This window comes from Lissotriton helveticus, chromosome 9 (genome assembly GCF_964261635.1).
Source record: "Lissotriton helveticus chromosome 9, aLisHel1.1, whole genome shotgun sequence".
Lineage (NCBI taxonomy): Eukaryota > Metazoa > Chordata > Amphibia > Caudata > Salamandridae > Lissotriton > Lissotriton helveticus.
Window position 1 is genome coordinate 544906431 of NC_136070.1, and position 24878 is coordinate 544931308.

The 24878-nt window shown below is 44.7% G+C and overlaps 1 protein-coding gene across 1 annotated transcript in view; it reads left to right on the top strand.

Moving 5' to 3' along the window:
- The window catches only part of CAPN1 (calpain 1), a 245531-nt gene that overhangs the window by 200230 nt on the left and 20423 nt on the right, over positions 1-24878 (top strand). The window contains exons 10-13 of the mRNA XM_078660425.1: positions 19035-19195; positions 19497-19669; positions 20151-20162; positions 20811-21022. Coding sequence (XP_078516551.1) covers positions 19035-19195; positions 19497-19669; positions 20151-20162; positions 20811-21022 — 558 coding nt within the window. The remainder of the gene's footprint in view (positions 1-19034; positions 19196-19496; positions 19670-20150; positions 20163-20810; positions 21023-24878) is intronic.

The window sequence follows — 24878 nt, forward strand, 5'->3', positions numbered from 1 at the left end:
TCCAACTAAAGGCAATGCCATTGAACTACATCACACCAGTACGTGTGATACCATGAACTGTATATATGTCATCAAATGCCCGTGTGGCAAAGCATATGTGGGCCAAACGGAACGCAAAATTAAAGTTCGCATTACAGAACATAAGAGCAATATCCGGCTCGCTAACATGAAATCCAACATAGCATGTCATTGGAAAGAAGCTGGTCACCAAATATCACAACTGAGATTCATGGTGCTGGAGAGTATTCCATATCACCGAGACATGGACCCTTTGAAACGGAGATTAAGAGCTGAGTTCTTTTGAAACAAAAAATTAAGTTCCATTCACCCCATCGGGATGAATGATCGGATTGAACATTCGTGTTTCCTATAACCACACATAGCCAATTGCCTGATAATGCATTGTTTTGACGATTCCCCTTGTGTCCCCTGTTATTGTCAATATGTATGAAACTCATATTTTTGTCTCATATATTTCGTATATTTTTTCAAATTTGCCGAAATGTTTTCATTGTACAGTCATGAATATGCAGGCTCTTGCCATTTACGCTTTCACTTTTCACATTGCACTTGACAGTCCAATAGGAAATTCGATCACGGGTCCTTGCACCTTCACACTTCCGCATTTGAAGTTTTCATACTCTGATCAGATGGTGATGGTCAGTACGCACATCTTTGTTTTCATTGGTTGACGGTAATGTAACACGTGACCGCCATTTGCACAAATCACAGCGCGACTCATTCGCCGGTGAAACACTCGATATCCCTGATACGCGGCACTGTTCGGCACTGACGTGAGTTTTCTCGTTTAAACTTTGAAGGCTGATACTTTTTCTTTCTTCTTTGCTCTCTTGGATCGGAATCACCCGCTTTTTCATTTCTATTTTTCCGCACCAGCACACGTAGAAGTTGGTGTTTTCAACTTGTCTTGCTTATGCACTGGACTTCATTTCTAAGGGTTGTTATGCTTTCACGTCACCTCACTTGTTTTCAATCTATCACATGATGTTAAGGCATTAATCCGCAGTAAACCCACAGTTTGCATGTTCATAGTGTAGCTGATAGTTGTATTAGCCAATCATCTTTTACAAGTTGGAGTAACTAATTTGGTCCTGTTTTGACCCTTGTTTCTAGACCCCTGACGAAGGGTCCAGTTCTAATGACCCGAAATGCATTGGGTGGATGTGAAAATTCTAAAGATGCCGTAATTTGTGTCATAAGATGGACATTATGATCACATGAAATCAATGAATGTAAACTTTCAAATAAGAAGCTGTTTTTGAAAATCCGCAAGATCGCTTATAAATAAACTTTATTTTGTGAAGAAACCTCAGTGTTTTAACGTTTACTGAGCGCACAGTCTGGTGGGCAGTGGATACTACTCACAACATACCCTCATAAATTTGAAGGCACGGCTGACTACGTGCGACGTCTGTAGCGCCAATCCTATCAGTTTTTCATTGGATCCTATAAATCTTAAATACAGTGGAGTGCACAGGGATTACACGTTTCCTCAATGAAATACATGCCCTCACCTTGGAAAAACCTTCCAGGTGCGTCACAATTTTTTGGTTCTCAGAACCAACTCTAAATTCCTCCCCAAGGTAGTCTCCACACCAAACTATAGAACTCCCAGTGTACTTTCCACATCCAGAGTCTGTAGTAGAACGCGATCTTTATACCTTAGATGTTGAAAGAGTGCTTATGTACTACATTGACAGAACAAAACATTTCGTAAGATACAACAGCTCTTTGAGTCTTTTTCCAAACCACACCTGGGGAATGCCATTTCTAAAACAGAGTTTGCACACTGGCTTGTCAAGTGCAAATAGGCCTGTTACCCCTAAGCAAAAAGACCCCTACCAGTTCCTCCCAGGCCACACTCTACTTGTAAGAAAGGAGCCTTGATGGCTAAAGGGAGAGGAGCACCTTGGTTTGATGCCTCCTTGAAACAGAAGAAGCAAGCGCTTCGTAAGGCAGAGAGAAGGTGGAGACTCCACTACAGCCAATCAGAGGCCGAAACTTTTAAAACTCTGCTTTCAAAATATAAGGTAGACATCCTGGAAAGAAAGGCTGCTTTCTATGAGGGAAGAATTAGGGAGGCAACCAACTTACAGCGAGAGACCTTTACGATACTAAGGGAACTCACACAACGAGAAGGGAAAATCCCTGTGGGCGACCAACCTGACTGTGATTCCTTCCAAACCTTCTTCCTACAGAAGGTACAGGACATCATTACTGATATCAATGCACGACCAGTCATAACTACGTCGCCCAGCCAGATTGCCCAGGTGCCATCCATGACTTTGAATAGCTTCCCGCCCATCGATGACAAATGCTTAGTGGAACTGGTCGGTCAAATTAAGTCAGGCTCTAATATAGACCCTTGCCCCCCTAAAATCTTTAAAATGGCTCTGCCAGGCATCCAGCCCCAGGTATTGAGTCTACTGAATGACTCACTCAAATCAGGTTATTTGCCAACCCAGATGAAAGAAGCTAGGGTCTCCCCACTTTTGAAGAAAGCAGGAATGGACACGACAGCCTTAAAAAACTACAGGCCCATCTCGCAGTTGCCTTTCCTAAGCAAGATCATAGAAAAGCATGTCCTTGGCACTCTAGCCGGCCATTTGGAAGAATACCATCTCCTTCACACCAGGCAGGCTGGGTTCCGACCCCAACATAGCACAGAATTAGTTATGGCCTCGGTCGCCGATGAGCTGAGAGTCCGGGCAGATAACAAACAGCCATGCGCCCTGATTCTATTAGACTTATCGGCGGCCTTCGACACGGTCAGCCATACCATCCTGCTGGACCGTGTCGCGAAATTGGGGATCACAGGCCAGGTGCTTAAGTGGCTAGAATCCTTCCTGTCAGGTCGAACCCAGAGAGTGCAGCTAGGAGACCAACTGTCTAAGATCTGCGACGTGACCTGGGGGGTGCCCCAGGGGTCGGCTTTGTCTCCCCTGCTTTTCAACATCTATCTACAGCCATTGGTGGAGGAGCTCATGCGGATGAATTGTGAAATCTTCAATTACGCAGATGATACTCAGCTTTTAGTCCGGCTAGATAACACCAAAGAAGCCCAGGAATCAGTGAGGAACCTGCTCTCATTCACAGTCAACTGGATGACCACCAATCTGTTGAAAGTGAATGCTGACAAAACGGAGGTGCTGGTAATCAGTAACAAAGAGGATCCCTGGAGTGACCTGTACTGGCCTCCCGAATTGGGAACAACACCGCACCCTGGTACTGTAGTAAAAAGCTTGGGGTTAAGGATCGACGCAGATCTCTCAATGGCTCCTCAAGTTTCTGCCGTGGTTGGATCCTGCATAGGGGTGTTGAGGCAGCTGCGAAAGCTAGTTCCCATCCTATCTGCTTCCACCATGCAATCGATCGTATCCGCCACAGTCATCTCGAGACTTGACTATGGTAATGCCCTATACCTAGGCTTGCCACAGAAGCTGTTGAGGAAGCTGGAGGTAATACAGAACGATGCAGCCAGGCTGATCCATTCTCTGCCTAGAAACTCGCATGCAACCCCCCTGCTTCAGAAGCTGCACTGGCTGCCAGTAAAATTTCGAGTCCAGTTCAAATGTCTCTGTGTGGCTCATAAGGCACTCTTTGGGAAAGCCCCGGAGTACATCAAGCAACGTCTGAAAAGGTACATCCCCGGGAGATCCCTGCGCTCAGGAACCACCTCCAACCTGACTCAACCTAGGTTCAAATTAAAGACCAAAGGAGGCAGGGCCCTATCTGTGCTTCTCCCGCAACTGTGGAACGAGCTTCCGTCCACCTTGAAAAAGGAATCGCAGTTCCTACCCTTTAGAAAGAAATTAAAAACTCATCTTTTCAGAAAGGCTTTCCTGGCAGTATAGGAGGTAAAACAACTAAGGTTACAAGGCAATTAGTGTGTTATGTTTTTTCTGGTAAGCGCTTAGAGACCGGTGGTGATAAGCGCTATACAAATAGTCCCTAACATAACATAACATAACATGGCTTTCTTGGGTAACATACCTCTAGCTGACATCTACAAAGCAGCTACATGTCCACGTGGTTCACCCATCACAAGTTCACAAAACCTTATTGTGGGGATGGCTAGGTCCACCATCAAGCTAATGTTGAGACCATGCTGTACTATGTACACATTTCTAATATTCTGCAATATCCTTAGGCTTAGCCACCTCTCTTAGGAGGACTATTGTACAGTCTGTGTACAATATGTGTATCTACAGCTACACGTGCCATAAACAGAAAATGATACCCTGTAAGCATTGGTTCGTGGCGTGTAGTGCTGAAGATTCACATGCGCCAACCCTCTACCCCGGTCTCCTGTAGTTGTTGCGGATGATATTCTCTTCTTTCACCTTTAGTTTGCATGGTTATCTTTCCTTTATTCGCTGTGCTCCAGCTAATCTTGGCCCTCCGTGCGGAAAAGCAATCTAACAAAGGAGCCGATACCCATGTGCATTTCCAGAGATCGGCATTATACCTCGTGACTCGCAAATACTTTTTCAAACAAAAACAAGTTGTACACATCCAAGCCCAACACTAGATGGCCGGAGAATCCACAGCATGTGAATCTACAGCACTACATGCCACAAATAGACACTTACAGGGTAAGTAACATGAGATATATGTATATATATCTCATGCATGAATGAAAATATAAATATATATATATTTATTCATTCACTGGAAAAACAAAGGTTAAAGTGGAGTTATACATAAGTGTTCTATTAATAAAAAAACCAGACTGTTTTAAAAAGAAAATCCCCTGAAATTCACATGTCATCGTAACTGACATGTATTATTAGAAGACTTTCATCCAAACCCACTTTAACCTTTATTTTTATAGTGAATTGCCGAAGTTTTTTTAATGTAAGTTAGAATCTTACTGCCTTCTGAGTAAACCATTTTAAACTTCTGATGTTTTATGTTTTTAACCTTAATTTCTCAAAAATGGCTGGACATGCCATGATGATTGTTCCTTTTAGCATACAGAGGTGACCGTTTGGCCGAAAGTCTTCTCTAAATATGTCAGATGGTAGTCCATCTGGGTAGCGAAGGTGTTGCCATCTGCCGCCCCTTATGGACTGTAATCCGTCCGACAAACCTTAAATTAGGCCCTTTGTCTTTTGCATCTCCGGTAGTTTCAGTCTTTGCAACTTGATTTTTTTCCATTGAATTATTTAATCATCTCCCAGTCTTCACTTATAAGACTAGAGTTCACGCCCTTACTGCAGCTAAATTAGATTAGGGTACCTCCTGGTATCTGATGATTTTCAGGGCTATTTAAAAAAAAAAAAACCTCTCCCATCTTTCTTCAAAATGTCATCTTGCCTTGCACTCCCTTTTGCCCATTGAGATCCTGTGATGCTAAACCACTCCTCATATTAACATGTCTCTAAGCAGGGGCCATGCCTTTGTTTATCTAGCCCGATGTACTGGTATACACCATTCAGCCTCTGAGGACTTGTTTAGGAAGAACCTTAAAACCTCTGGGGCCTGACTTAAGGTTTGCTGGAGAGGGTATTCCATCGCAGTGACAACAGATTCCTTTTTCGCCAAGCGGAAGTTCTGCCTGTCCCCTTTACAGTCTGATCTGGCGCACCTGCAGTATGTCGATGATGGATAGTACACCATCTTTGGCAACGACATATACGCCCGTCAGCCAAAACAGAGTAATGGCCATCAAGAATTTCGCCATTTTTTGCCTGCCCTGTTTAGAGTGGGCAGAAAAGTACCATGTCTTCACTATCCATCACCTCCTGACAAGACCTGGTGATAAGGGGCAGTGAAAACTGCAAAATGACTCCACAACATTGGATAAAACTGCAAAGGTGGATGGGGTCATTGCTTTTGAATTTTGTTTTCAAAAATAAAAAATAGAAAAGGTCAAAAGTTTTACAAACAGCTCCGTCTGTCAAATTTTCAATGCATTTCTAGAAATTGTAGTGACTGCAGTCCTGGGAAATGCAAGAAATGCTATGCTGGCCTGGGGACATCTCTAAATTTGGCGGGCCGAGTACCCATGTCATAGCAGGAGTAAAGTACTCTGCAATAGCGACGGTGCATAATGCGTCTGCTAAACTATAAATCAGGTCTGTGGTTATTTAACTCAAGCTGGACACTTTTGTGGTGTTTTCCATTTTCAGCTTTGTTTAAAATCTCATTAGCACCAGGGCACCTTTTTGGGCAGCAGCCACGCGATATCTGATTCATTCACTTATCAGTTTTTGAGGAACATTGATGTTTTTTCTTAAGTTCAGTTTTGTTTTTGGTTTTGATGGCAACAATTCCCTCCATTGTGGTTCACTCTTGAATTTTCAGTGCTTAATTTATATTTTGGCTCTAGAATGCTGGTACCAACTTTTCTGAGTTTTGGCAGCTATTTAATTAATGCCTTCTTTATTGAATTAGGACTCCTATTGCAGTCAGTGGGAATTTCAAGACCGGGCCATTGTTTACACCTTTAAGTTGCATATGACATTGTTAAAGAAAAAGTATAGCATAGCACACATAAGATGCCCCAATGTGTTATCTTTGAAGGCCCTAATCTGAAAGCATTCCTACTAGTTGCCTGTGGTTCTCTGGTTCATTTTGTTTCACTTTCCCTCCCACATTATATTATGTGCAAGCTGATGATGATGTAAGTAGGTCTAAAGTTTGCTTAATTTGTGCAGAGAAAATGGTAAACGTATGTAGCAAGGTAAAAAGTGATGCAAGCTACTTCACGTGACAATGGCCCGAATTAACAGTATGGTGGAGCCATACCGTTTTGCCGATCCACAATTAGTGGGCATAAAAATACAAAGGCCCTGCTACACCTGGTGCAGGTGCGTCCCCAATAAAACGGAGGTTGGATAGGGCCCAGTACTCTTGACAGAGCCTTACCCAGCTCCTGAAGTCTATGCAGCACTATGGCAATGTGGGGGAAGTCGATAACACTCCCCCCAGAAAGGCCACATTCCCTTCACCCATGATGCTCTTCCTCTCCCACGACCCCACCCCTCCTTTTCTGTTTTAATGAACAAATGAGTTATTTTTGGTAACACTTTATATGGCATAGACTCTGTCTAGCTGAAGCTTCCTTACCTTAGAATATGCCCAGGCATCAAAGTGGATCCAGAAGTTTTGGAGCAATCCCCTTACATGCAGTTAAAGTGGCATACTTCGGCTTCACATGATGTTGCTGGCATCGTCTGCGCTTGAAGTGACCTTCACGGTGCCTATATATGCGCTGACCTCCGTTCTTGAGTGTTTTTCCGCACCAAATCACAAAGCCAAACCGAGGAGGAATGACTAGTCTTCCAAAAGTGAGATCCCAAAGGATCTTTTTATTTGAGAAGACAGTTGACAGAATGTGGAGGATGGTAGGGTCCGTAAGGAATCTGTGGCTCTATCAGATAAAGCATTACCGAAGGTAAGTAACTAGTTCATCTGATAGAGACTTCTAGCTGCAGATTCCTTACCTTAAGAAAGATACCAAAGCTATATTTCCCCAGAGGTGGGTCTGCAGACTGTCTTGGACTAAGAAGTCCTGGAGGAGTGAACAGGCAAAATCCCATCGTGCCAGACTTGACTGTTTGGTAAACGTGTACAGCGATGCCCAAGAAGGTGCTCGACTGATCTCCAGGACTGGGATTCTTCTAGCTAACACAGTGATCGCAGCTGTAGCTCTGGTGGAGTGAGTTATTAAGCCCTCCTGGGGCTAGTTCTTGCCCATTGCGCAGCAAATCTTAATGCAAATGATAATCCATCGATAGATGTTTCTCTTTTTGAATTACCTTCACTCTCTTTGCCCCTGCAAATTCAACAAAGAGTTGATCATCCATCTGGAATTCTTTGGTGCAATCAATATAGAACGATAACACTCTCTTTTTAAATCCAGACGGTGGAGTCTCTCCTCGTCTTTAGATGGATGAGGAGTGGGGAAAAAAGGTAGCCATTGTAATGTTTTGCCCGATGTGAAAAGGTGTTACCACCTTTGGTATGAAGGATTTCTGGATTCTAAGAACCAGCTTGTCGGGGAAAAAGGATTTGCAGGGAGGATTAATCAAAAGCGCCTGCAGTTTGCTAACCCTTGAGGCAGATGTTCTTGCCTCAATGAAGACTGTTTTGATTGTTAGGAGCCATAGAGGGCAGCTGTACATTGGCTCAAAAGGAGAACACATGAGGAAAATGAGAAGTAAATTCTAGTCCCCCTGGGGCATAATGAAGGGCAGGGGAGGAAACATATGATGTAAACCTTTAAGGAATCTACTCACAGTAAGTGACTTAAGCAAGGAAGGTTTATCCAGCAAACATAAAAAAGAGGAAATGGCTGACAGATATCCTTTTACTGTGCCCGAAGCAAAGCCTTGCCAGGCCAAGGAAAGAATGAAAAGGAGAACTTCAGGCAAAGGTGCAGACAGAGGATCAGCTGATTTGGATGTACACCAAACCACAAACATGTCACATCTGCAGACGTAGGTGGTTTTGGTAGAAGAACCCCTGGCTGCCAGAATACCTTCACTTACTTTGGGAAGGAGATCAAACCCCTTTAAATGTCGCCCCTTAATCTACACACATGAAGGTGGGGATTAGACAACTTTGGGTGTAGTACCCTGCCCTGTTACTGTGACAGAAGATCCTCCCAAATGTTCAATCTGAGTGGAGGACAGCTGCTCAAGCTCATGAGTTTGGGATGCCATACTCTATGTGCCCAGCCCAAAGCCACTAAGATGACTTGTGCCTGGTCGTGCTCGATTTTCTTGAGAACTTTGGACACGAGTGGTACCGCCTGGAATTCGTATAGGAGTCCTGAGCTCCTCTTGAGACAAAATGCGTCTACGAGCAAAATCCCTCTGGAAATTCCAGCAAGCACAAGTGCTGGCAGTGCGTGGTTTCGGCAGTAGTGAATAGATCTAACCAAGGCTCTCTCCAATTTAGAAAGAGACCTTGCAATACCTCCAGGTGAAGACGCCATTGGTAATCCTTTAGGCATCGACAGCTGAGTTTGTCCGCTCTGGCATTCAGAGACCCGGCAGGTGTTGATCCACCAGGGAAATGCCCTGACATTCAAGCCATGTCCAGAGGCCCAAGGTCTCTTGACAAAAGGTCCGCGACCCCACCCCACCCACCGTGTTTGTTGTATCATATGGCAGAGGTGTGGCCCTTCAACACCTGCACTAGCCTTTCCTTGATCGAAGGAAGACGGGCTTTCAATGCCAGCCAAATCGCCTGGAGCTCCAGCAGGTTGAAGTGAAGCCCAGAGACCAGAGTACTCTGATTACCACCTCTCCCACATGGCTGCCCCAGCCCAGGAGTAATGCATGTCACCACTGTGACCTCTGAGTTGGGAAGCGAGAGAGGTCTGCCTTTGACCCAATCGCTGTCCGTGAGCATCTACTGCAGGTCGTGTGCAATTCCTTTCGATACCTGGACTAGGTTGAAGATATTTCCCTAATGCTGTGCCCACAGAGTCATCAAGTCCCACTATAGAGCCCGCATATGCCAACAGGCATGTTTAAGCAGTAGAATGCAGTATGCAGGAGGTGATGAGACTCAGCAGCCTCAGAGTCAGTCTCACCGAAATCCAGGATAGAGGGTGAAACATCGGAATCGTAGCCTGATTATCCTGGACTCGCTGTTCCGGAGTGTAACCCTGAAACTGCACTGTGTCCAGAACAGTTCCAATGAAAAAGAGCCTCTGAGAGGGGGTCAGATGTGACTTTGGCACCGTGATAGTGAAACCCAGTGAATGCAGGAGGCCCGCTGTAGTCTGCAGGTGGAAGGCGACTGCCTGAGGCGAACCCACCTTCTTCAGCACCATTGTCGAGGTAGGGGAAGGCTGGTACCCTTGACCTCCTCAGATGTGCTGCAACCACTGCCATCACCTTGAAGTACACCGAAGGTGCACTGGTAAGGACAAAAGGGAGCACAGCGAGCTGATGATGCTCTTAGCCCACCATAAACCGCAAGTAGCATTTGGGGGCAGGCAGGATGGGAATGTGAAAATAGGTATCCTCTAAGTTCAATGTTACCATTCAGTCTCCAGGGTCGAGGGCAGATGCGACCTGAGCCAAGGTGAGCATCTTGATTTTTTCCTTTTTCAAGAAGTAGTTCAGAGGGTGCAGATCTAATATAGGACGGAGGCCTCCATCCTTTTTTCGCACCAGAAATTAGCGGAAATAGCAGCCACAACATACTTCTGACACTGTCACCCTTTTGATAGCTCCTTTGGCTAGAAGGGCACATACTTCCTGCCACAAGATTGCAAGGGGGTCCTCTGTCAGACAATCTTGGGTAGGAGGAAGTGGCGACGGGGATTGTTGGAACAGGAAGGCTAGCCAGTTTGATAATCTGGAGCACCCATTTGTCTCGCCATTGGTGCAGATGGTGTTGGATTCTGCTGTCACCCAGATGCCCATGCTGGACTGAGGGCAAATTAAAGAGCGTTGACTGTGCGGCTGCTGGGAGGGATTGGGCAGATCTCTACCTTTTGGGTCCCACATGGCTTGTGGTAGTCATATTCGTGGCCACGAAAGGACTGAGTCTTCTGGCCGTAAGTGGCTAGGTGGGTAAGGACACGGCTGATCGCCCCTACCATAGCCATGCAACGAAGGGGTGTAAGGTGGAATGTGGCTGTCGGTCGGCTGAGAACCCCAACAACCTAGCAGTGGCCCTACTGTCCTTGGTTCTCTACAAGGCTGAATCCGCCTTGTCTCCAAAAAGAGGGATTCCAGTAAAGGGCACTTACATGAGCGAGGATCGGACATCCCTGAAAAGTCAGTATTCCTCAAACAGATGTGATGTCGAAGCACCACTGAAGAAGCAATGACTCTACTCAGTGAGCCAGTCATATCCAACCAATATCTGATCGTGTACTTTGCTGCATCTCGCCCATCAGCAGTAGCCTGGAAGAGTATGTCCCAGGCCTCATTTGGGAGCATAGGCAGCACTTGCGCAACCGTATCACACAGTATGGGAAAATCAGCCCCATAAGCACACAGTGTTCACAGACTACAGTCCCAGGCAGGCTTTTGGAGGAGAACATTTTCTTACCGAAGATATTCAACCTGTTTCCCTATCTGGTGGTGTGGTAGGATATGTGCCGGGATTGGTTCAAAGAATTGAGGCCGGGACCACCAGGCACTCTGGGGTATGGTGATGGGAGCTAACGGCTGGGTCCCCATGAGCGGGGCGTTGGTGGCGAGCAATGGTTCTGTGTACAGGAGTGCCTGTGGAGGGCAAGGCTCAGGGCCTGAGCAGAACATGAGTGAGCGCTTGAAGGATAGTATGGGTTCTGATGGGAATACCCCAGTTGAAGCACCTCTGTCAAGATATTTGTTTCGACTTGAGCCATGGGCAGCTGCAGGTTCAGGACCTCAGCCACTATCTGGACCACCATTGCAAAGGAAGCCCCTTCCTCTGTAGCCACTGTGGGAAGAGAGAGGAAGCCAGTGTCTGGTGAGGTGTCCGGACCACCGATGTCAGCCAGGTCCTAATACCAGTTGTCATCGGCCACTGACTCTGGTCGCGGGCCAGTGTAGGCTAGGAATCCTCAGCTCTTCTCCATTCATGTTCCTCAGAAAGCCCTTCAGTGAAATAGGCATCTGTCCACAATTTTAGACTGTGTGGGCCTGGTCGGTGCCAGAATAGACACTGTGAGAAGCCAGTCCGGATCTGTATCAGAGTCCGGAATCAAGATGGGTTCGGTAGTGCTGGTATTGGCACCACTGAAACAGTCTGGAGGAGGTTGCGAAGTCGCAGTCTGGGCTGATCCAGATCGAAAGGATCCTAAGGGATTGACCATCTCCGAGGGTGTACCAGCCTGTGGAATTCTAGCCAAAGACCCTCCGGAACCCATGGGACCCAAAGGTGCTCCAGAGGGATTTGACTGCCAAAAAATGAAGCTCATGGCCTTCTAAGACTCTCAAAGCTGGGCAGGGGTTGCTTCATTAAATTCAGAGAAACATGGAGCAGACCCAGTTTCTGATGCCAGCTGCACAGAAACCACCTGGAGCGAGTTAGGTATTTGTGCTGTTGTTCCTGTTCATCATCTGAGAATGGGAGTGTTGCGGATAAGTTGAAGAGAGCTTCCTCTTACTGGACCTCTCCTTAGGGACTTACCTGAAGCAGTGCTGGAGTGTGACGAGAACCAACGCAAGCAACTCCAGGGGTGGTCCTGAGACCTCCCACACAAACAGGATCTGGAGCGACATGGAGTCAAATGGCGAGCAGCCAAGAGCTTAATGGCCTGCTCGTGGGTGGCCTTGGGGTTCACAGTCTTGCACTCCGCACACAAAGTAAAGTCATGATCCCACTCCAAGCACCACACACATACCAAGTGAGGGTCCAGCAGTGACATCTATCAATGACGGGCGCAACTGGGTTTGAGTCCAGTGGGTTTCTTGGGTGACATCTCAAACCCAAAATGTAAACAAAGGCACCCTGGACTACGTCAAAAGAACTCAGTCAAAACATGAATGAGGGTGACTGCTACGATTAATGTACTATGCACACTGCACTTTAAAAATGGCTCTTAAATTGTTGAAATTTTGATGTTTTTATTTTCAAACGAAATCAGTGTAAATGGATTCAGGTTGTTTTTCAGGGATCTGATTCTTATCCCTTCTCTCTTAGTCTGTTTCTTGTTTCCTCCATATGCACTTTATTTTACACTATATTCACTTTGCTGCTAACGTGTATTGTAATGAATATCTTGTGTTTATGAACTCTCAATAAAAAAATAATTAAAAAACAAAAACATGAATGAGGGGCGCTTGATCCCGAAACCGCGCTAATGGTGCATAAAAGAATGAACTGAGGTCGCGCTGGGGTGGCTATAGAGGTACAGCGATTGCAACTTCTGGCACAGATGACGCCAACTACGACACGCAGAGCTGAACAACGCCACCTGACAGCACGCAATGGGCGTGCTCAAAAATTTCCGTATCCAGTCTAACACCTGAGAATATTAGGAGGTATGGAATCTGCAGCTGCTCCATCAGAAGCCTGTCTCAGATAAATGTGGCTTCATATTATTTATAGATAGGGTGGACCTATGAGCATAGTCCTTAACATTGATCTGGTACATGTGAGCGTGTGGTTACTGTTTCCTCATATCAGTGCATACAAATATGTCATCAGATTTGTTACTACGACCAGAAGGCGAGAAGTCCGATAAGGAAACTTAAAATGTAAGTCCTTAAGCAAAAGCCTGTTCAAGCAGTGTATCTAATAGCATTCAATAAGAGGACGGGGGTTCCTCTTACTTTTCTCTGATGTATGAAAACAAAACAAATCTGATGATTAAATTGTACTGAATATATCAACCTGAGCAGAAAGAAAGTCTGTATAGACTGTATCTGAATCCTCTATTGCAGGGTATGAGGGACCTGGGAGGAAATGTTTAATTATCTGGTGATCTTTAATCAGTGGTCAGTTAAAAATTACTTACAAAGCCCCCAAGGCTGTTTCTAAATTTTTCTAATAGAAGAGTGCAAAGAAATAAAATCAACTTGAAATCCAGTAAACAATAACAATATTTTTAGTATTAAACACACTTGCATTTACTGTGCAAGTGTTGGCAATTTAATCTTTAATGTCTGTACTTGTAGTGGTTATAAAGTGACTATATGAATGCAAATTTATAGCACCTGGTTTTTGTGCTGAGAATTTCTTTAGCTTATTAAAGGGTACCTCTGGTGCGTCAGGAGCTGTTTACCTAGATGCCGTAAGTGTGTTTTTCTGTTTCTTTATTTTATTACATGTGCCACCTTTCCTGATGGTCTTTCCCTCTCAATAGCCCTTGGTTACTGTTGGACCTGACCCTCTTTGCAGAGTCACCCCTAAACATTTTTCCTTCACCACTCTGTTTTCCGAACCCATATTTTTTGGCTATTAGGACTCTGTGCACTTTACTAATACTAACCAGTGGTAAAGTGGTTGTGCTCTCTTCTTTAAACATGGTAAAATTGGTTTATACTGGATTGGCACAATAAATATACTTATAAGTCCCTAGTAAAAATGAACTACATGTACCCAGGGTCTGTAAATTAAATGCCACTACTGGGACTGCAGCACTTATTGTGCCACCCACTTAAGTAGCCCTTTTAAACATGTCTCCCATCTGCCATTGCTGCCATTGCTGCCTGTGCGTTCAATTTTAAACTAATATTTTGAACTGGCAAATTAAACGTTTTGCCAGGCCTAAACTTTCAATGTTAACACAAATAAGTCACCAATAGGGTCGGCCATTAACAGCCCAGGGCCCAGGTGTGTTGTAGTTCAAAAGTGGGACATGTACTTCTAAGTTTTAAATGTCCTGGTAGTGAAAAACTCTCAAATTTGTTTTTCACAATTGTAAGGACTGCCTTTCCTATGGAATAACATTGGGTTAACCTATTACATTTATTAAGTGATTACTTTTGTTAGGAAGCAGGTAGGAATGTCATGTTTGTTGTCTCAGGGATTGTAATTTAAAAATATCCGTAATAGTATAGTTGGATTTTAAGTCCCAATACTGAAAATGGCAATTTTAGACAGTTGGTATTTTCTTGTCCTAACCATTTGGTGCCTGCAGCCTATTTTTGGGTCACATTACTAGGTGCAGTTGGCCTTGGTGTATTCCTCCCACACAGTCACACAATAAAAGGTCTGGATGTTGGCAGAATGTCCCAGATTTGCCCAGACAGTCCTGGGTTTTCACTAGCTGTCCAGGCAGATTTTGGCAATTCTGACTCATGTCCCGGTTTTTAGAGGGGGTTGACTGAAAAAAGTGAGAGGCACTTTCTGGGTATTCTAAAGCTGTGCCAGGTAGCAGCTGTTATAAGTAAGCGATATAATTAATAGATATGATGTGGGTTGTAGAAATTACATTTTGTATTGTTTCTTAGTGCCTCATATGTATTCCTGTGTTGATGAGACCGGTCAATCTGTGCAGCACGGTTGATGTAAAATTGCAGACCTTCTATTTTTGCAAAATGTCCAGTTTTTTGGTTCTCAAAATCTGGTCACCCTACAGGATGGGCTGTTGCAACTTGATGAGGGGGCGGAGCTGTCACCTGCCACATTGCACTTCAGATGCACTACCTCAGCGCTCACAGAAAGTTCTTCATACTAGCCTATTGTGCCTCTAGGCAGACCGTGACTATTGCAGGGAGGAGGGAATTCCAGACGCTTTTATAGGAGGAAGATTGTACAAGTTTCTTTCACTCAAAGTGGGCACCAGATATAAAAATTGGACCATCAGACCAATTCTTTAGTACAGTCTCTAACCTGTGGATACTACAGAAAAAGGACTGCCCTGCTACCAGAGGACTACTCTGCTGCTTGAGGCCTGCCCTACTGTCTGAGAAGGAAGTCTAAACTTGCATCCATTATCGCAGGTTGAAATGACTCCAAGGGTCAGCTGACTGGACCTCCTGCTCTGAGCAACAGGATCACAACAAGCTCCAGAGGCCCCTCTGGAACTGCCCAGCTCACCTGCTTTACTGGACATGCAACTGGACCTGCCTGAGCCCTGCTAGCCTCTGCTGGAGTGAGTTCCTGATACGCAAGAGGTGCACCTCGCGCCGTGGACCCTTGCTGTGGCATAAATGGAGTGCCTTATAGAAGAAAAGAAAGAAGTGTACATTTTTTCGTTCTTTGCAACCTGGCCTGTTTGTGATAACATCTTGCTGCATGGTTGCCTGCCAACATGGAGATCCGGGGAAGCTGACTCTTGCACTACAGTGATCGCTGGTGATGATAGTGCGAGATCTGCACTTTTCGCTACAGCATAGACAACCTGCAATGATCCCCCAGCACGAACCTCCAGCAGCGACCATCAGCGATGCCCGAGAGGATGTTTGCACTACAGCAACAACCATCTGTGATTCCCGGCCAGCTCTAGAGATGACCATCCATAACATTCTCCCTGCTCCTCGCAACCTTCTCCTCGTAAACTGGACTCTTCGTGCTGGACTTTAGACTGTGTCTTTTTCATCAGGAATAACCTGGTTCCTGTATTCAACCCATGCTCTATCACGGTCGGCCTGAACTTGTGACTTCCACCGGGTCTCACATGACCAAATAACCCCAAGTGGAGCTTTGTGCTTTTAGGCACTATACTTACCGTAAATCTTTGAAATTGCATATCTACAGTTCTACTGATTAGATGTTTGTCCTTTTGGTGTCAAATAATTTATTACATTTTGTACTATTTTTCTAAATTGGTGTGGGATTTCTTGTGTTGAGTTTTCACTTTATTACTGTTTTAGTGCTGCATAAGTACTTTCTGCATTGCCTCCGAGTTAAGCCTGACTGTTTTTGTGCCAAGTTACCCAGAGGGTTAAGCACTGGTTAATTTAGTTAGTTTTTGTGGTTCACCCTGACAAGGACTGTGGCTGTTGCTTGAATGAGGTTTTACAGCCCTCAACCAACAATCCAATTTCTCGCAGTTACCAATTCTACCTCACAACCACAACTGCAGTGTCTGTGTGTCTTTGACAAACAACCCCCACTGCTAAACAGGAGCCATGAGTACACGGACCTCACTGTTAAACACCGCACAGCAGCTTCATCACACCAATAACCATAATGTAAAAGCGCAGGATAAAGCACGGCTAGGCGAAGCACGTGCCCATACCCACTATTTAACCATGGTTTGGCCTGATACAACACACACACATCCGCTTCAGGAGTGGTAGGAAGGGGAATGGAAAATAAGGTTTTGGAAAAGTTAGGGTGCATGTGGAATAGTGGGTGGAGAATAGATACTGAAGGAGGAGAACTGAGGCATAGGAGGGACACAAGTGGTACTGGTGCAAAGAAGAGAAAATTGGTTTGCAGAAGAAGTGATAAAAGAGAAGAGAGGCTGCCGCAGGAGAAGACCGAGGCAGAAGTGAGACTTTCAGTAGTGGAACTGATCGGCACAATAGAAAGTCACAAAAAAGAGGTAACACTGTGAATGGAGACCTGCAATTGAAAAGTGGAGAGGGCAAAGAAAAACTGGTGAAAAAGAGGTGAGAGGAAGAGGAGGAGGAGTAGTTTTGGGAAGATGACTAGAAGGCCTGTTGAAGGGAAGAGGAGGAACACAGAGCTAAAGGAGGGTTGATAGGGAGAGAGAAATTCTATAGTTAAAGGGGGGACAAGAAAATATGAGAGAGTAGGGGTAAGAGGGGGAAGTTAGAACTGCGAAAAGTGAGTTGGAAAAAGAAGTGAAAACTTTGAAAAGAATACAACTGAAATGCTGGAAGAAAGGTAATAAGTGAACTCGGAAGTGAGATAAGAGGGAAAAGGGGTTATTCAGGATTGCCAATGAGCTGGGGTAAGAGAACACGGTAGGGTGATGGCATGCGGATAAAAGTTGAAGGAGAAGAGATGGCTGACTAAATGGAAAGCTGCAGAAGGAGAGGTAAGATTGCATGAGAAAGCTGCAGCTGGAGAGGTAGGGAAGATGGTAAAGCTGCAGGAGAGGCAAGAAGGGAAAAAGATGAAAATAGGGAGGCTGCAGCAAGAAAGGCAAAAAGAAAGAAGATATCTGCAGGTGGGGAGGTGAAAGCCAAGCCCAAGATGGCGAGCGATAGAGACTGAGAATTCTTGAAGTGTCTCATGTCCCAGCTTAAGTCCGATTTGACCCTGTTGGTGTGAGTGAGATGGTGGACCATGGAGTAGCATGATGGGTTTAACTGTTAAAGGTTGTTTAGGGGTTGTTTACTATGAAATATCTGGGTGCATATTATGTAAGGAGAAATTTAGGAGGAGAATTTAGAAGACAGACCGATATTGGGAGGTTTTTAGGTTATGTGCTGCTGGTAGGTTTTAGTTTTTTTGTAAGTTTAGGCAAGGCTACGCATACCCGGACCATCCATCCACACAGCAAATATTAGTACACCACGGGCCATGCCTGAGGCAGAGGGCAACTGAAATGCAACGTCACTAAAGTGGCAATAATACTTGTACCGGCACAACTGGTGCTGTGTGGAGCACGGTTGTTGCTTTGCTTGGGTATGGAAGCAGAGATGGGTTTGAGTAGTGGAGTAAGGATTCCCCTGCATGAAAGCCAATTCCTCTTCGCCTGCCGTTCCCCAGGAAGCAAATGTGTATGAACGGTGCGTGCTCAGTCAAGACAACCAGTACAGCAACATCTGGCTGCTAAGGGTAGTGTTAATATTAAGATGACGTTGATGACATATTAATGGGAAAGGTAGCCTGCTTATGTGACAGCGAGAAGAGCAAAATAGTTAAGGATGGTGCAAGATTTTAAGTCCTTCTGGCAAAATATGATTTGTCGTTTTGAGCGCTCCCTAATACACCTGCACAGTTTTTTGGCCTTTGTCAGTAATTTGGTGTTACCGCTAAGTGGCGTGCTAGGACCTTACCTCACCTTATGGACAAAGCAGCCCTGAATACAGTGATGCATTTCCCCAGTATTACAACAATGGCATGAGTAAAAAATGTGTGATCCCAATCCCCCAAAGTCCACCACATACCAGACAGAATGTTACACAGATCCAAGTTGCTATGATTTGCCATCTGGAGCCAGTTTCTTGTTATACAACCTGTTTCATGAAGGGAGTTCACTTTTATTACAGCACCCGGCATGCCAGTCTGACACTGGATTGGGGGTGGGGTGAGGTCATGGTTCACTTTTGGAAGAAGTTTACAGCAAGGACTAAGGGGGAAGCACAGTTGAGCACCCTCCATTGTTTGGTCTGAAGAGGAGGATTAAAGCATTTGAAATTATGGCAAATACTAATCTTGGAGAACTGCCATTACCCAAGAAACTCTTTCCAAGTAGTTAGTGAATATATTAGGAAATAATGAGTGTGACGTTTTTACAGTTGCATTATGTACAGGAAGGAGCATAAAAATACTTAAAAAGCACATTAAATGGGTAGAATTCAATCATAAAATTAAATACAGAGACTCAAATTAGCAAGTAAATTGAGATTACTTTCAGGATTGAAGAAAAACTGGCTAATCTGAGATATCCCATTGTGTTCAGAGAGGGTTTTAATATGTGATGTGACCTCTGAGATTTGAACTTCTTTTCTATTCATTAGGATGGCGTTCCGAGACTTCCTGCGGGAGTTCACACGGCTGGAAATCTGCAACCTCACCCCAGATGCACTAAAGGCAAGAAAGTACCGGAAGTGGAATACTACGCTCTATGATGGGGGTTGGCGGCGTGGCAGCACTGCCGGTGGCTGCCGAAACTACCCAGGTACTTACCAGTCATTTAGACCAGCCTATATAGACTGGCTCTCTTGCTGTCACGGTACTTGGGTGTAGGACACCTGTTTTTAGCCAGTCTTTCTCTTTTCAGTGAAAATAGTTCACATTCTGAAGTATAGTAGATCATGGATTGCTAAAGCTGTCCCACTCTAGGCTTACTTCCCATACTCCATCATGGACCCTTTCCCCGCCAATAGTACAGCCCTTTGACCTGGAACCCCTTGTGATAGGTTTCTGGTTAACACGGTTGGTGTTTTTGACACATTACTTACTTCTCTTTCCCACTACAGCCACTTTTTGGATCAATCCACAGTTCAAGATCAAGCTGGATGAAGTGGATGACGACGATGACCAGGGCAGCGACCGGGGGTGCAGTTTTCTTTTGTCACTAATGCAGAAGAACCGGCGCAAGGAGAAGCGCTTTGGGCGCGACATGGAGACCATTGGCTTTGCTGTGTATGAGGTAAGCCGCATGCAGTGCATACAAACCTTCGGCCTGTACTGAAGATATTCCAAAGTTCATCAAGTTAAAATGCACCTATTGAGTGTATTATTGTGCCAAACCTCTCTTGAACATGGACACTTTTGCGTGGGCGAAGATCTTTGACCTGTCTGCAGGTGGAAGACCTGCAAGCCTGACGTCAACTTAAGGGAGCATTTCACCTAAATAATTTTCCATAGGTGTCTCTTATCTTACATTCGCAAAACTGTTTTCAAACCCTGTAACTCCCCAAAGCTTACTTTTCTTTCACCAAGCAATAAGGATCAGATTGTGTTGAGAAATGATTTGATTTTCTTGAAGGCAGATTTATTGGGGATTTTCAATATTATCTTTTCAAGATCTAAACATTGCTGTAAGCTATTCATGTTGAAAATTTGGGATTTCTAGACTTTCTGTACCAATCAGCCTGCATATCTAAAATAATGTGCATTTTCTGTTTCAGGTCCCACGGGAGGTACGTGGCCAGCTGTCACTATTCTTTATTTAGACATACACATGCTCCTAGTAAGTATGTTTGTGTGGTGTATTGTGAAACATGGGAGGGCCGACCTCACCTTTTCTTGGGTGGTCCTAGGGAAGCCACAGCCTGTTTATCTCAAGAACCCCTGAGGAGTTAGATGACTTGCGGTTTTGGTACATCCTGTCACCATTAGGTTGTTTGGTGCAGCTATGCTGAAGTGTGAGAAAGGCTGTTTGTGCTATATCTCTTCTACGTGACACAAGCTTGCTCTGCGGTTTCCTGTGCTTTATTTATCCTGTGTAAGAAACACTTACATCACTGATGCCTTTGTTTTAGTTATTTTGTTTGAATAAAGCTTCCACTGCAATCGATGCCCATGCTGTGGCTGCGCGTGTGTGTGAGTGAGAGGAACTTGTACCGCTACTGTTCATGATGTACCTGCATGTGAGTGAGAGACACTTGAATACTGGCTGCCCATAATGTGTATGTTCTATTTCTAACCAAAGCTTACACTGTTGCGGCCTATGTTGTTTCTGTACCTGGCAGTGTGGTTGTGATGAACAGCTGCCTCGCAGCTGGGCTTGATACAGAGCTTACTCGTTTGATACTCTGTTGGTCCTAATGGTGAATTTGTCTTCTCAGCATGTCGGACAGTCAGCAGTTCACCTGAAGCGGGAATTCTTCTTGACCAATAGCTCGCGGGCACGCTCAGAACAGTTCATTAACCTACGAGAAGTGAGCACAAGGCTGAAGCTCCCCCCAGGGGAGTACATTGTGGTGCCATCCACCTTCGAGCCCAACAAGGAGGCTGATTTCGTCATAAGAGTCTTCTCCGAAAATAAGCATGGCACAGTGTAAGTCCCATGAGCACTCTGTTGCACTCGCTTCTGCAGACACACTCCTTTCGAGTAGCTCCTCCATACTCCTTCTGAACCTCCACTCCCACTTGGGGGCATTCATTGGCTGCTTGTAAACCTATCTCCTCTCTTGTGACACCAGCACACACAATGTGTGTCTGATTTCAAAAGAGTTCTCCTATGGTTATCAGCTCTGCTGGTCATGTGGCTATGGACCCTCATGGCACTGGATTTTGTGCAGTACATCATGTGTCCCACAGATTTACATCACTGATGTGTTAAAGATTTAGATTATGCTTTGGGCAGGGCTGATTTTGGGATTATGATGATTTTAGGTTTGCAATGAGGCTCCTTCTAATAATAGCTGTAACTTCAGAAGGCACCATCAGCTGATGATCTCCTTAAGCTGTCTTTGTCTGCAGCTGGGTTCAGTGGAGTACATATAGGTTTTTGATGTGACGTGACTGCTTGCAAGGAGACGTTGAGGTCTTGATTCGTCAGTAACTTTGAGAATTAACGAAAGAAGGAAGGTGCACTACATGGACAAATCAAGAAGATAGAAGATCTTTGAAGGTTCTTCTTTTTTATTATATCTCTTTGAAAACAACAGCGGCACACAGCCAACGCGTTTCATTCCCTCGTGCCACGGGAACTTCGTCAGGGCTAATATGATATAACTAGGGCTTCCGAAATCGAACCCAAATACACCGAAAGTCCGAAAATCAAAGTCCAGTGAGGATCACACAGGCAGAGCGTGGAAAGTCCTGGTAAACAGAAGAAATTTTCTAGAGCAGTATGACTGAGCGAAGTAAATAATTCCAAGAGTTTCAAATAAGTGCTACATAGGACCACTCCTCAGTGGTTCCATATATCTGAAGATGACAGGAAATAGGTATATTCTTGATGTAGTTTCTTTCACAGTAAGGCGATAAACAGAAGTGGCAGAAGAGGCAAATCTCAACTGCTTAAAAGAACAGTCTCCGTAATTTATCAAGTCCGAGCCTCCATGATACGAAGCAAACGAACGAAGTGGCGCGAGCCTCCAGCCACAATCTTAAGCAGTTGAGCTATGCTGCATCTTCCACTTCTGTGTATCGCCTTACTGTGAAAGGAACTATATCAAGAATATACCTATTTCCTGTCATCTTCAGATATATGGAACCACTGAGGAGTGGTCCTATGTAGCACTTATTTGAAACTCTTGGAATTATTTACCTCGCTCAGTCATACTGCTCCTGAAAATTTCTTCTGTTTACCAGGACTTTCCACGCTCTGCCTGTGTGATTCTCACTGGACTTTGACTTTCGGACTTTCGGTGTATTTGGGTTCGATCTCGGAAGCCCTAGTTATATCATATTAGCCCTGACGAAGTTCCCTTGGCACGAGGGAATGAAACGCGTTGGCTGTGTGCCGCTGCTGTTTTCAAAGAGATCTAATAAAAAAGAAGAACCTTCAAACAACTTATATCTTCTTGATTTGTCCATGTAGTGCACCTTCCTTCTTTCGTTAATTCTTATTGTTAATAGGCATCTCTTAGCAGCAGGTGCTGGAAGTTGCTGCACTCAAAGTATTTTTTTGTTTAAACTAAGGGTAGTGAATGTGCTTGACCTTGGTTTGCTGCTGTGTTCTTACATAACTTTGAGAATTACTTTGAGTCTGAAGGCCAGTTTGTATAGCTGAAAACAGTGTTATTGACTTTTGTTGTTTGCTAATTTATGGTTGTTTAAAGGTTCATGCCACTGATCACCCCTTTTTCAGTGCTGCCAGACTTAGAATTCCATTCAATTCGCCTTATTATGGTACAGAACTCCAACGGAGGGCCACATAATTTACAACGACAGATGATACAATAATGCATTATCCACATGTACATTCCTAATTAAAAGAATGGAGGTTCTCAAATCCATTTCCTCCTTCATGCAAGTACAAAAATTACTTTCCTTTGTAAAATGCAACATGCTGAATACCAGCTGTAAAAAACAATCTAGTCTGAATAAAATAGCAAAATACAAAGCAACATGAAGCAGCACGTTTCAGAAAGCTACATATTAATATCATGTTACCCAATCTATTCCTGGCACCTTTTTTAAAAATTTTATTTTTTGAGTTTTATATAGCGGGAACTAGACCCGAGACATCAGGCATCAGAGCGCTTTACATAGCACCAGTTTCGATACAGAAGGACAAATTCATTTTTGTTCGGCACGGGGAGATTGTGATTTGCCCAGAATCGCATGATGTTGAGCGTCGTTGCCGAGACTCGAACCCGGTTCCCCAGCTTCGAGGTCGACCGCTCTAGCCAGAAAGCTACATCCTCTCCCCAATATAAACTATAAGTATATTATAAGGTACAGACTTATAATAAATTGTATTCATGGAAGTGTACTCTAAATTGTTCCATGTGATGCCTACCAAGGTCACAATAAACAGTTTTGTGCACCCCGATTGCAATTCCAGTTAGGGACATTGTGGTGAAGTAGTGAAAATTATGCAGCTCTGAACTTCATGCTGGTAATGAAGAGTGCCTTCTGGATGGTTCTCTTCATTAGTGTTTATCACTGTGGCAGATTACGTCCGCTATGAGGAACAGCAGTCTTAGTTGGGTGCTTATTTCAGAGAAAAATGATTCCATTCTGAATTTCTAAAATTGCAGATGCTACCAAAGGCGACACACTTTCCAAATTGTAGACACTCTGCTCATGATGTGGTGTCATGTCAAGCATTCTCTCATCATCCTGGGAACTGGAAGCCTTGTGTACCTCTTAGTTTTCACACCGGTGTTTCCTTTTGTTTTCCTGTCCATCCATTTCTCTATTAGAAATGCTAGTTGTTCTTTCTATTTCCACGCACCTCAATACTCACTTTATGTTGCAGGTAAACCGGTTGCACCAGGCCCATGCAGAAATCCATGCCTTTGCCCATCCATCCCAGGTCGGGGGCCCTGCCCTTTTCCACTCCCTTGCAATGTCTGACTTTGCCACAAGCAGGCCCAACCACAGCAGGGCCTTCTGATATATGTTACCCTCTGCGATACGGAATAATATCAAATTGGGATTCCTAGGGACCCTCCAGCCCAGGACCCTCCCCAAAGTTCCCAGCACCCCTCATAGAAGTGTGGGAGGACTGAACAGCCTCAGAATGTGTACAGTAAATCACCATCACCATCACCAGCACTGCAATGCAGGCAACTCCAGGAGCCCACAAACCTCATCATAAAGAGCCACTCCCTAGTGAGGTATATGCGGTTGCAGTATTTTAAGTTGAAAAATATGAAATTGCACCACCACCACTGCCTACCTTGGAGCCGCCACTGCCTCCCTCCAGTCCTCGTCCTCAAGCTGGTCCAAGTTCGGTGTCCATGCCTCCCTCACTCCCAACATAGGATCTGGTTGTTGGCATAGTAGTGTTAGATATGGTACCAACAGCTTATGCATTTCGATGTCAGTGAGCAGAATTTTAGCCTCAAGACATGAGTAGACTGGTATTTTGACATTTACATTCAAATATGGGTTGAGAGCATGGCGAAGCTAAAGGTAACTAAAAAACTGGGAGAGATACATTTGGTATTCCACCTGAAGTTCAGAGAAAGCCTTAAGGGATCCGTTTATAAGAACAGCTCCCAAACGGCACTATGCCAATGGCATCCCATCTGGCAAATCCTCACATTACCGATACCTGGGGAAATCTAGTTCCCCTCCACAGCAGAGTCTCCAGTGTCAATTGGCCAGCCGATCCAGCGGCCTTTGTGGTCTCCTTCCATACAGTCCATACCAACCTTGTGGAGGTAAGTGTAGTGCGTGCAAAGCACCACCACATAGCAAATGTGAAAGGCTGTCAAGACCCAACCCCCCAC